This window comes from Paramisgurnus dabryanus, chromosome 2 (assembly GCF_030506205.2).
Source record: "Paramisgurnus dabryanus chromosome 2, PD_genome_1.1, whole genome shotgun sequence".
NCBI lineage: Eukaryota > Metazoa > Chordata > Actinopteri > Cypriniformes > Cobitidae > Paramisgurnus > Paramisgurnus dabryanus.
In genome coordinates, this window is record NC_133338.1 from 3,933,099 (window position 1) to 3,946,983 (window position 13,885).

At 36.5% G+C, this 13,885-nt stretch overlaps 2 protein-coding genes across 2 annotated transcripts; both read left to right on the forward strand.

Moving 5' to 3' along the window:
- The first annotated feature begins 2,789 nt into the window (after positions 1–2,789).
- Positions 2,790–8,810, forward strand: LOC135783473 (uncharacterized). Its single transcript, XM_073811856.1, has 5 exons — positions 2,790–3,050; positions 6,028–6,381; positions 6,513–6,640; positions 7,077–7,180; positions 7,292–8,810. The coding sequence occupies exons 1-5, from the start codon at positions 2,873–2,875 to the stop codon at positions 7,431–7,433; spliced, it is 906 nt and encodes a 301-aa protein (XP_073667957.1). The 5' UTR covers positions 2,790–2,872; the 3' UTR covers positions 7,434–8,810.
- Positions 8,811–11,327: 2,517 nt separating this feature from the next.
- LOC135731351 (uncharacterized) lies at positions 11,328–13,672 on the forward strand. Its single transcript, XM_073811737.1, has 5 exons — positions 11,328–11,553; positions 11,719–12,231; positions 12,356–12,483; positions 12,675–12,778; positions 12,890–13,672. The coding sequence occupies exons 1-5, from the start codon at positions 11,382–11,384 to the stop codon at positions 13,020–13,022; spliced, it is 1,050 nt and encodes a 349-aa protein (XP_073667838.1). The 5' UTR covers positions 11,328–11,381; the 3' UTR covers positions 13,023–13,672.
- The last annotated feature ends 213 nt before the right edge of the window (positions 13,673–13,885 follow it).

Below are 13,885 nucleotides of genomic sequence, written 5' to 3' on the forward strand. Positions count from 1 at the left end.
GGGCCGGTGTTATCATGCCACCGGGTTGAAGGTTGCTGTCCCTGTGCTGCAGCACTTATCCAGTCTTTGCGTAATGGGAGATGTCCCCACCGCTTTATTCCCAAGTTGATTATGTCCCGAGTCCTGACCACTTATTGGAAGAATTCTTGCATTAGGATCCATTAAAGGGACATTTCACTTTAAAAAAAATATGCTCATTTTCCAGCTCCCCTAGAGTTAAACATTTGATTTTTACCATTTTGGAATCCATTCAAGCTGATCTCCGGGTCTGGCAGTACCACTTTTAGCATAGCTTAGCACAATCCATTGAATCTGATTAGACCATTAGCATCACACTAAAAAATAACCAAAGAGTTTGGATATTTTTCCTATTTAAAACTCTTCTGTAGTTACATTTTGTACTAAGACCGATGGAACTATACTCTCATTCTGGCATAATAATCAAGGACTTTGCTGCCGTCTCAGACACCTGGTCAGACGTTAATGGCTCCGGGGCTATGTTCGGCTCCCTGTACTCCTTGACACTGGCACTGTGGTGAGCTATAGCAGCTCCGTGCAGTGGGGTGATGGCTGGCTAGGTTCTGGGTCACGTGTGGGGCTGGCAACATCCTCAACAGTGAAAGTCGATCCACATGAGACCAGCACCCACTCCACAAATATGACGAAGCTCCCTCAAGGACCCTCCCATGACAACTGCACTCGTGTGGCAGTGTTGAGCCCGACACGTAGAAAAGTGCAGAGGCAGTAGTCCGGGAAGGGGGTAAAAGGTGTTAACTCCAAAAAGTCTCTAAAGCCCTTTTCACACAGACATTCCGTAAAATACACCAGAAAGGCATCCTGGATTTTTCCGGGATCGTTAGATTTTTTGTTCATTCACACTGCCAAGATTATCTGGGATCTGATGGTCGCCGGAAAGACACGTGACCTGTTGAAAGTCCCGCCCCTCCCTTCTACGCAGCGTCTGAAGTTTGCAAATTATTTATTATTCCTCTCTCCAGAAACCACTCGCATGCATTTTTGTTTATGATAAGACTATAAAGGAGCGCGTGAACGCACAGTTCTATGCTGGTGAATGATCTCAGCTTCAGAGTGGATATTTGACGAGCTCCCTGATCTCTGCTTTAATACAGTTTTCAGACATTTCTCATCGTGATTGTTTATATGCATTTAAAACCCGCATTTTGAGGAGCTGAACGAAATATCTTGTTGGGATAACGCGCGGGTATTTTCGTTTATTATAGCTCAAATGAGCATGTGAAGCGATATTCTTTTATGCTGCTGAATGATCTCCGTTTCAACGCAGTAAGTAACGAGCTAACTTACCTGATATCTGCTTCAGTCCAGTTTGCTGACATTTCTCGTCGTGAATGTTGTAAATCCCTCATTTTAAAGAGTTGAACCAACTTCATGTTGCCATGACACGCGCGTCCTCACTACGGCACGTGCGTCATTGTTTATGCGTCTCATTTATCATTTCCTAATAACTGCTTCAATCTAGTTTGTAACTTTTCTCGTGGTGAATGTTTATATGCATGTTATCTCTCATTGTAAGGAGCTGAACCATAACTTGTGTCATCACTACGAAACGCCCATTGCGGCATTCTTTCGGCTTCTTGTTCACACAGAGGGTTATCCGTGTATCTGACTAGGTCCTCTTTCCGGCAACGATCCCAGAAGATTAACGGGACGAGTTTGTGTTCACACAGACGCTTGTCTGGCAATTTTACGGGTATTTTCTGGGACCAAAAGTCTGTGTGAATGGGGTTTAATTTGTTCTTTGAGGGAGCGATCTCCCTGCTCAAGGCACAGGAGGGGGGAACTGCAGGAGGTTTATAATATGATAAAGTGCAGGGGACAGAGAAAACTAAACTATAAAACACTGTGACTAACACAGAAAACAAAAAACACAACCACAGGACGCCGCTTCCTGTTTTGGTCGGTTCTTCTGTTACGAGATGTTTATGGATAAATGAGGATGATGACAGGTAACATATAACTTTAATGGAACGATGAACAAATGACAGGCAATAATACACATTACATTAACAAGAACGTCCATGGATAAATGATGAGAATATTTAGAGTCTGGGTGATTGTGAACAGGTGAAGATGGTAATCAAAGATGGTGGATGAAGTGGTGCAATGGATTATGGGTAGTGCAGCCCGCAAGTGAGGGCAGGCTACCAGGATTTAGTTACACTAATGCAATATAAAACTGAAATACACAGTGCTGTGTGTTCAGTTTTATCACTAGTTTTCAAGTAAAAAAAACGTAATAATATGTCAAATAACACTGCATAGTTTTCACTGTGTAAGTCAAATATAGATCAATTCATATAAAAGTTTCAGAAGTGAATCATTTATCAGTCATTTAATTATATATGCATTTAATTTCTCAACTATTCACATTCACTTAAGATGCATTACACACATCAAGCATTATTTTGACATCATTTTGTGGGTCCCCCTGACAAGGCGAGGTCCCAGGCGACCACCTGTATTGCCTGTATGTTGAACGACCCCCTATGATTTTAAACTTTTAAATAGTAGTGTATTCTTCCTAGAAAACAATAGTTAAAAAAGTGCCGTTTCAAACATGTAATTTTACCATTTTAATTCATTAAAGTCACGTGTTTCTACACAATACGATGTCTGTTATTGTTCTGTGCGACCTGGTATTTGTGTTAAGTTCCTGAATTTTAGTAAGTTCCTTTACATATTATTATTTCCATAGAGAAGTTCATTTTTGCATAAATACTTGAATCATCAGCGCACACACAAAAAGTGAGTCCACTTCAAGAGAAGTAATAGTTAATTTTGTAATAGTTATACTTTCTTATGCACAACTGATTTCAGTTATACAGGGTCTAATATGGAAGTGTCTGGAAGTGTGAAAGATGATTTAGATAAAAGTTCAATAATGGACAGAGGAGAAACTGAAGAAAGGATTGTTGATATCTACATTACTGCAGAGGCTGTAAGAGATCTTAAACACAAGAAAGAAGTGGAGGACTTTAACATGACAACAACCAAACCACCTGAACCCACAGGTACTGCATTTCTACGAATATATATTCTCTTATACATACAGTGTCCTCCATAAGTATTGAAACAGAGGGACTTTATGTTATTTTAGCTATTTACCAAAATGTATTGGGGTTACAGTCACACTCTCAGCTTTACTGTATGTAGTTGACTTTTATGCTGTTTTATGGACAGGTATTGTCTATTTGTTAATTATTTTCCTCAAAAATGATGGATGTTAAAGATCTGTAGTTGATTTTATGTGTGGCATTTGCATTTGAAAGCTGTGGCTATGAACCCACATCATCTGGGTCAGGGACATCTCCATGCAAATGATGCAGCCCACACACTGCAAAAAAAATGAGTTTCTTACTTAGTATTTTTTACTTGTTTTTAGTAAAAATATTTAAAAAATTCTTAAATTAAGATGTATTTTCTTGATGTGCAAAATGACCTAGCAAAATAAGTCGAACTTGACAATTGTTGGATGATCAGTTTTCATTCTTTCCAGTGAATCCAGGCATGATTTCGAGTTGGTCATTATTAAGAATTTCTTCTGTGAAGACGTTTCAATCAAATTTAATGCCAACAATAAAGCATTGCTTCTGCTGTGAAGATTGAACTTTGATCTGGAATATGTATTCCTTGATGTACTTCATTCTTTGCAAAAGCTGCCGCTACCTGGTTCAAATTGTAGCTGATAATCATTTGGGTGTTTTTGATTTTTGATTCTTTGATAAATCCAACAAAAAAAAAGGGTTTTTTGATATCCCAAGGAAGAATAAAAAGCCAGACAAGCTTTATGAAAGCCTTATTTGGAGAGATGAAACTAATATCAACCTGTATAAGATTAATAAGAATAAAAATGATAAAAGCTAAGAACATCTCATGTTACAGCAGACAACATCTTTGGTAAAATATTGTTCAAGCATTGTGATTGTATTTCCTAAGATACTGGGTCGCTGGTGTTTTTTGGTAAAGTAACAGAAGCATCCAGATTAGTCTTTCACTTCTCTGGACCAAGCGTGCCGCAAAAGCCCTGAATAGTGAAGCCAAAACGTCTTTCTGTCATTTAGTTTTTATCACGCTGATGTTAATTCAAGTGTTTTTAAAATAAGTTTGTTTTTAGTTAGTTATTTAATGCTATAAAAACAGTGATGTGACATCATGATTGACAGCTGTGATATGCGCATTCTGCGAGGGCGCGGCCTTGATTTCGAGGCTTTACTTCCTGCTCACTACTGCGCAGGAATGGTCCCAAAATCGCAACTGCGCAGACTCAAGACCCAAGATGTCAGCGCCGTATCGGGACACTGACGGCTTCACTTTTCACCAATGGAAGAGAGCGTCATCCATCTTTTTTTACAGTCTATGCTCTGGACATTGTAAAGGTGTTTTTCATTATCATGGAGAGGATAATGCGATCATCCACCACTGTTATCCTATATAGACGTTAGGGATGTGCATCGATGCATCGCGCTCCCATTAAAAAGACCTGTCTGAAATCGATTCTGAATCGTAAGGCTCCGATTCAGTGTTTCATGCACAGCTTGTGCATGTACTACGGCTCCGTGATCAGTAGGAAGTCCTTATCAATCTAAAATCACTACAAGTTTGACTCGTTTATAACGTGCATTTAAAAAAGCAACACTCGTCAAACACAATCATTTAAAATATTATTTATTATCATGAAAATACCTGAAACAATCTGAAGAACAGCGATATAAATATTCCTTTAGACATTTCCTGGAATAGTGTTTGGTATACTACTTCTTCTGTGGCACAAATGGTGTTTCTAAGCGAGAGCGCCCCCTGGCTTTTGGATGTGCCTGCATTTCACCGTAATTCATTCAAATTCATTCATTGAGAAAACGCGCATTTGCCCGATTAATTGTCACAACCCTAATAGACGTACATGATTTTTATGTTGCTGAGCTCACCAGTGATTTATTAATTTAGCCAAAATGTACCAATTGTTGATCTACTAATATTCCTCCTTTCCGACTGATGGATTTGTTGTGTTTTTGAAACCTAAATATGGTCTGTATCACTTGCATGGAGACCACATGATGTGGGTTCACAGCTGATAAATGTCAGACTTAATATCTACATACAGGCAATACAGGTGGTCACCTGGGACCTCGCCTTGGTTCCTTAAAATTTTTATTAAATAGTTAATTTAACTTAATATGAGAAACAGCCAATCAGAGCAGAGCTCAACATTATTATTTATGACCCTTGCAAATAAGGACCATTTTGGTGAAAAATCCTAACTTTAAAATCTTATCTTAACTGATTGGTAACCATGGTAATTTCAGTTAGGACCTCATAAAAGCTATTACAGAATGATGTTCCTAAATGCATTATCTTATTTTAACTGCAGATAGGAAAGTGGTATTACAGAAGCATCCTAACTTGACAAAACATCCTAAAAACGGTCTTAACTTTAGGGCAACCTCACAGGTGTCCTAACTTAAAACTTTAATGAAAGCCAGCTGAAACAATCACATTATGATAGAACTGCGGGAGAGGGACATTCAATTTTTTAACAAAGTGCAGGATGAAAAACAGCAATGTTTGTTCTTGGATTACTCTTTGAATGTTTTTTACATTTTACATTTTAGAAAATAAGTCTAGTTTTTAGACCAAAAATATCAAATTTAAGTGATTTTGTGCATAAAACAAGCAAAAAAATCTGCCAATGGGGGTAAGCAAATTTTCCTTTAATTTAGTGTTTTAGAAAGATGTTCAAGATTTTTTTGCTTACCCCATGGGCAGATTTTTTTTGCTTGTTTTACGCTCAAAATCACTTAAATTTAAGAATTTTTTGATATTTTTTTCTGAAAACAAGACAAAATACTAAAAAAAAAAAATTCTTGAAAATAATTTTTTGCAGTGTGTATATAATACCACAAAAAATAAACATTTAAAGGAAGTTATGTTTTGAGAATTTGCATGTTTTTAGTTCAACTAAACATTGAACATTGTGTCTCTCATTTTCAGGAAGTGAGTGTGTGATGAAGAGAAGTTACAGATCAGTTACAGTGTGTTTGGTGCTGCTGTGTGTTCTTCTACTGACTGCAGTCATAGTGCTGTGTGTCCTGATCATAACAAACAATCACAAGTTTGATATCACCAGCAAAAACATCAAAGAAGAGAGAGACCAGCTAATAACCAAATATATCACCATCACAGAAGAGAGAGACCAGCTACTAACCAACAATACCAACCTCACAAAAGAGAGAGACCAGCTACTATTAAATAATACAAATTTGACAACAGAAAATGGTAGATTATTAACCAACTTTAATAAACAAAGCAAGCAGTTAAATGCAACGATGGAGGTTTTAAAAAGAGGTATTCATGAAATACACTAAAGCATTTAAAAATATTTTATGCTGTACAAATGTATAATAAAAAAATGATAAACTGCATAATTCAGTATGGGTGTGATTGATGGGCTATAGCCGAACTGTTTGTCTTTACAGATGGATTGACAGTATTTCAATCTAGTTTGTACTTCATTTCATCTGAGAAGAAGACCTGGAGTGATAGCAGAGCAAACTGCATACAGAGAGGAGCAGATCTGATCATCATTAACAATCAAGAGGAACAAGTGAGAGACAGATACACTGTGTGTGTGTGTGTGTGTGTGTGTGTGTGTGTGTGTGTGTGTGTGTGTGTGTGTGTGTGTGTGTGTGTGTGTGTGTGTGTGTGTGTGTGTGTACCTGGTAATTATCACGTTGTGGGGACCAATTTTCCCCACAAAGATAGGAATACAGGTGTTTTTGTGACCTTGAGGGGACATTTTGATGTCCCCATGAGGAAACAAGCTTATAAATCAAACAGTATGATGTTTCTTGAAAATCTGAAGTAGGAGAATGGTTTCTGTGATGGTTGGGAATGGGGCAGGTAAGGGGAATAGAATATACAGTTTGTATGGTATAAAATGCATTACGTCTATGGAATGTCCCCCCAAAAAATCCAGAGTGTGTGGGGAGGGGGGATTAGTAGTCTATATATAGTTGTTTAATCTTCTCGTTGTTTCTCAGGATTTTGTTAAGAGTGTGTCTGGTTTAGAATACTGGATTGGTTTGTCTGACAGCGATGTAGAGGGCAGATGGAAATGGGTTGACGGCAGCACACTGAACACTAGGTGAGAAATCACTAAATTAAACTGATTATTATCCAATAAGTGATTCTCACAGTCAGTATCATATCACACAGAAAAAAACACTGAAGATCTAATGATTATCTGTTGTTTCAGCTTCTGGGACAAATCAATGTCTCCAGAGGAGCCCAATGGTAAAACAGAAGAGAACTGTACTGTAACTTATTCACCAGGGTGGGCTGATTACTCGTGTACTAAAAAATCTTTTAACTGGATCTGTGAGACAAAACATGTTTAAATGAGATACATGTTTTTTCAGTAAACTAAGAACACCATTGTTAGACAGTCTGTCTGAGCAGGATAATATTTACTAAGTTATCTCACTGTAAAAAATGCAGCATTTTTGTCAAATCAACATATAGTTTTATGTAACTGTAACTTAAAAAGCAAAAACATTTCAACTTGATTTTATAAGCTATGTCAACTGCAGGTAAAAACTTAAAATAGTAAGTTAAATTGACTTGCAAAACCAAGTTGTTTTAACTTCATGCTGCATTTTTTTACAGTGTGGTTGCCTTAAATCTTTTAGTTGAATATATTAAATGACACAACTGTTTTTACTTAGTTAGCTAATATTTTGAAGTTGAATTAACTCAAAATGTAATGTGTAATGTTAAGGCAACCAGGTAACTTACTTTTTTTAGTTGAACCAATACTTTTCACACAGTGAGCATAACAGAAGTCTATGTGGGCTAAACTGAGAATCAATTATCATTGCTTTGGCACAAAATGCATTCAATGACTACATCTCTCAAATTTCTTGAATTATTTTCTCACTCAGACACAACAGCTGCCAAAACTCTTTATAGATACAGGCCAATTTGCACATGCTTACATACTGTTCTCAAAACTGTTAAACTTATGTTAAAAACAATAACATAATACAAAACTCAATAAGACAGCAATTTGCTACATTTCTACAGTAATATTTTAATGAAATATATTTTAAATCTTAAAATTAAATGCTATAAAAACTATTTGACAACTGGACCAGCCACAGCTGTCCACAGCCGAGTAGATTAGCATTACTATTGTATCTATCTGTATCAGTGGATGGTGTGTATACAAATTATGGTATTTTGGAATTACGCAATGCAAAAAGTAAAAATAAATAAACGACATAAAATATTGAAGAATTCTGCATGTCTGATTCATTTCAGTAACATATATTGCAGTGAATTATAAACAGAGATGTGTCCTTGTTTTACACAAGAAAACATTGTATAATGCTACATGTTGTTAGTGTTTTTTAAGTCATTGTTTTGTGGGTGACAAAGTGTGTTTGTCGGCTGTCAACCTTTGCTAGTGTTCTGGAAGAATGAGTCGATTTGAATCCTGAATAAAGTGTTTTGGTAGTGCATTTTGAATCTGAAATGAACTGCTTTGCCAAGCTGAAAGTTGGTTCGGAGAACTGTGTGAAGAGTTTTGCAAAAGTGACCTAAGTATTGAGACATGTGTCCTAGCGTCTGTAAAAAACTGTAAATCTCTTTTTACAGTGTAGACCTCCACAGTTCATTATTCCTAATGTATATTATGTCTATGAAAATCATCATTTTGCATTCTAATAATATTATATAATATGAAGCTTTTTAGTTAAATAATTTGATTGTGTTTAGTTGTGTGTGTTTGTTTGAGGTTGTGCATCAATGTAATTGTGACTGTATGTTGTGTGCATTGTTGTGCAGGCTGTATTATTGTATAAAGGAAAAAATGACATGTGTTTGTAAAGTCAAGTGACAAGTGCTGTAAAAATTTATGCATTTACATTTTAATAACATGTGATTAATGCAACGCACAATTTCTGTTTGACCCTTGGTCTAGCCTATAGTTGTATTGAGACACAGCCTTAGACAGTAAATCTAAGTTGGAGGTTTTAATACAAATAAGAACATTAAGCCCTCATCTAGCGAATCCAATGCTCTAAATGGTCGTTGAACATCTTAAATGATCTTTATCTGTATGATTTCTAGATGTACCATCCTAAATGCTTAACTAATACAAAGAAAGTTGTCTATTCACTTGCCCTACTGAAAAATAAGACCAACATAAGCTGGTAGCTGGTTTAAGGTGGCAGTAGCTGGTTTAAGCTGGTCCTCCTAGCCTGGCAAAGCTGGTCAAGCTGGGGGGTCAGCTGATCTTCTAGTCAAAATACAACTAGACAAGCTGGAATACCACCTAAAACCAGCTCACCAGCTTATGCTTATTTTTCAGTAGGCTGCACATGCAGGACTTATAAAATAAAGTTCAAGACTTGCTTGATGTTAAAATAAATATTAAGAGAGATAAAGTTTGGCATCTGACTGATGTTTAAAAAGTTATTAAGAGTTGACTTTAAAAACTTGAAAACGATCTTCTTCAAGCTGGCTGACTCATCAAGCATGCACACAGACGTGCAAGCGCCTGAACACAGAATAACAGTTTTAAAAACATCTGTTTTGACAAGAATTCAAGCAGATAGTCAATGTTTGGAATGTTGGGGAAAAATATCTAATGTGTAACATTATATGAGATCCTTGCATTATACAGTAAATCTTAAAGCTGTCTGTGTCTCAATGTCAATCAAACAATAAACGATATACGATTCACAGACTGAAACACAAGAGTAAGTGGCCTGCGGCGAGCGACCTGGAAGTTGAGGGGGAGGAGGTGACCACACTACTCCTCTTCCGATGAAGGCTCAGCTGAAGAATTTGTGTTCTGTTTCACTGCTGGCTGAAAACTGCAGAGCCAACTGCAGAGCCAGGTGAGTGCCACACACACTTACACCCAACTTCGGGCATCCATGGAGAGAATCGACACGGGCACCTGTGCTCCGCCCAGCTTGAAGAAGGCTTGGAGAGTGATCGACACTTTGGGCATTTGAAGACCACAGCCAGGTATCTTCACGATTTGCTGGTTCCATCACAGTGTCAGGCTCGGCTATAGATACACTGTAAAACCTTAAAGTTAACTCAACTCAAACTATTTAAGTAAACCAGTTGTATTAGTTTTAAAACACATACATTTGAGAACTGTGAACTTAAACAAATTGAGTCATATGCAGTTATGCACTTATATTTAAGTTCACACTACTTAAATATAAGTGCATAATTGCACATGTCTCAAGTTCACAGTACTTAAATGTATGTGTTTTAAAACTTAAATGGTCTAATGCAAACGGTTTACTTAAATGGTTGGAGTTAAGTTAACTGTTAGGTTTTACAGTGTATATATGAATATCCAGCTCACTGCAGTGAAACTCGCAAATGCTCAAGTCTTACGTGCGGAGATCGTGGTTCTGCTAAGAGGTCCCTTCAGGCGATATGAAGTCGGGCTTTTACAGCCCTTGATATTTGGTTCCCAAGAAAGGCAGTGGGTTACAACCAATCCTGTATCTGCACACAGTGAACAAGGTACTTTTCAAGATGCCATTCAAAATACAGACACAGAAACGCATTTTCGAGTATGTCCGTCCCCACGATTGGTCTGCAGCTATAGACCTGAAGGATGTGTACTTTCATGTCTCAATTCCCCCTTACACAAGTCATTTCTGTGCTTTGTGTCAAGGGGCAAGCATATCAGTACAAAGTTCTGCCCTTCGGGTGGTCCCTCTCTCCCAGAGTCTTCACAAAGGGTGCGGAGGTGGCCGATGTTCCCATGAGACAACACGTCGTTTGCATACTCCCCTACCTCTAATTCAGTTCATCAGCTGGTTAGTGATTTAATTAAGGAAACGTTTCAAACATTCTGGAAGGAGTCAGGTGTTTTATATAAGAAAACATCTAAAACATTCTGGGGGGGGGGGTATGGACTGGAGTTGAGAACCACTGATGTAAAGCTAAACTTTTAAATAGTAGTGTATTCTTCCAAGAAAACAATAGTCAAAATAGTGGTGTTTAGAGTATAATTCAAATGTTTAATGTGAACTGTCATATTTGAACATTTTAATTCATTAAAGTCACATGTTTCTACACAATAAGATCCTCTGTTATTGTTCTGTGTCACCCATTTGAGTTAAGTTCCTGAATTGTAGTTTTTTTTTTTAATTCCTTTACATATTATTAATTCCATAGAGAAGTTCATTTTTGCATAAATACATGAATCATTGACACACACACAAACAGTGAGTCCATCTCAAGAGGGGTAATAATAGTTCTGTTATAGTGGTTATATAGTTATAGTGGTAAACATCTCTTTTTGCAGTAAAATGTATGAAAATATGGATAATAGTATAGATAAAAGTACAACAATGGACAGAGGAGAGAACGAAGAAAGGATTGATGATATCTACATCAATGAAGAGGCTGTTAGATATCTTACACACAAGAAAGAGATGAAGGAATCTAACAGGACAACAACCAAACCACCTGAACCCACAGGTACTGCATTTCTTATTTATTTATTTATTATTTCTTAATACAAATATAATTTCACAAAATGATCATTTAAAGAAAGTAATGTTATGAGAGTTTGCATGTTTTCAGTTAAACTAAACATCTGGTGAAGTAAATATAACTAAATAACACTTTGTATCTCATCTTTAGGAAGTGAGTGTGTGATGAAGAGAGGTTACAGATCAGTTACAGTGTGTTTGGTGCTGCTGTGTGTTCTTCTACTGACTGCAGTCATAGTGCTGTGTGTCCTGATCATAACAATCATAAACCAGTCTCACATTACCAGCAAAAACATCACAGAAGAGAGAGACCAGCTACTAACCAAATATAAAGAAGAGAGAGACCAGCTACTAACCAACAATACCAACATCACAGAAGAGAGAGACCAGCTACTAACCAACAATACCAACCTCTCAAAAGAGAGAGACCAGCTACTAACCAACAATACCAACCTCTCAAAAGAGAGAGACCAGCTACTAACCAAATATACCAACATCACAAAAGAGAGAGACCAACTACTAACCAACAATACCAACCTCACAAAACAGAGAGACCAGCTACTATTAAATAATAAAAATTTGACAACAGAAAATAATAGATTATTAACCAATCTTAATAAACAAAGAGAGCAGTTAAATGCAACAATGGAGGTTTTAAAAAGAGGTATTCATGAAATACACTAAAGCATTTAAAAATATTTGACATAAATACTGTACAAATGTATAATAAAACTGCATAATTCATGGGTGTGAATGATGGGCTATAGCTTAACTGTTTGTTTTTACAGATGGATTGGCAGTATTTCAATCTAGTTTGTACTTCATTTCATCTGAGAAGAAGACCTGGAGTGATAGCAGAGCAAACTGCATACAGAGAGGAGCAGATCTGATCATCATTAACAATCAAGAGGAACAAGTGAGAGACAGATACACTGTGTGTGTGTGTGTGTGTGTGTGTGTGTGTGTGTGTGTGTGTGTGTGCGCGTGTGTGTGTGTGTGTGTGTGTGTGTGTGTGTGTGTGCGTGTGTGCGTGTGCGTGGGGGGTGGGGGGTGTTATTAGTACAAGTAGTCTATATATAGTTGTTTAATCTTCTCGTTGTTTCTCAGGATTTTGTTAAGAACGTGTCTGGTATAGAATACTGGATTGGTTTGTCTGACAGCGATGCAGAGGGCAGATGGAAATGGGTTGACGGCAGCACACTGACCACTAGGTGAGAAATCACTAAATTAAACTGATTATTATTTAATAAATGATTCTCACACTCAGTATCATATCACACAGAAAAAAGCACTGAAGATCTAATGATTATCTGTTGTTTCAGCTTCTGGGACAAATCTATTCCAGAGCCCAATGGTGGAACACCAGAGAACTGTGCTGTAACTTATTCACCAGGGTGGGCTGATTACTCATGTACTAAAACTTTAAACTGGATCTGTGAGACAAAACATGTTTAAATGAGATACATGTTATTTCAGTAAACTAAGAACACCATTGTTAGACAGTCTGTCTGAGCAGCAGGATAATATTTACTAAGTTATCTCACTGTAAAAAAAATGCAGCATTTTTGTCAAATCAACATGTAGTTTTATGTTACTTCAACTTAAAAAGCAAAAACATTTCAACTTGATTTGATAAGTTATGTCAACTGCAGCTAAAATAGTAAGTTAAATTGACTTGCAAAACCAAGTTGTTTAACTTCATGCTGCATTTTTTTACAGTGTGGTTGCCTTAAAACTTTTAGTTGAATATATTAAATGACACACCTGTTTTTACTTAGTTAGCTAATATTTTGAATTTGAATTAACTCAAAATGTTAAGTGTAATGTTAAGGCAACCAGGTAACTTACTTTTTTTAGTTGAACCAACAAATCTCTTTACAGTGTATACTTTAGAGTAAACCTCCATAGTTCATTTTTTCCTGCTGTATATTATGTCTATGAAAATCTTCATTTGTTTCACACAATGCATTTAATATTATATAATATGAAGCTTTTTAGTTAAATAATTTGATTGTGTTTAGTTGTGTGTGTTTGTTTGAGGTTGTGCATCAATTTAATTGTGACTGTATTTTGTGATCATTGTTGTGCAGGCTGTATTATTGTATAAAGGAACAAATAACATGTGTTTGTAGCTGTGTATCTGTGCATTTATACAAAAGCTCACACGTTATGATCATTGTTGCTTACGTTCTATACTTTCTTTTATCATTTTCCATAGATCAGACAAATATATATATATATATATATATATATATATATATATATATATATATATATATATATATATATTAGGGCTGTAAAAATTAACGCCTTTACAC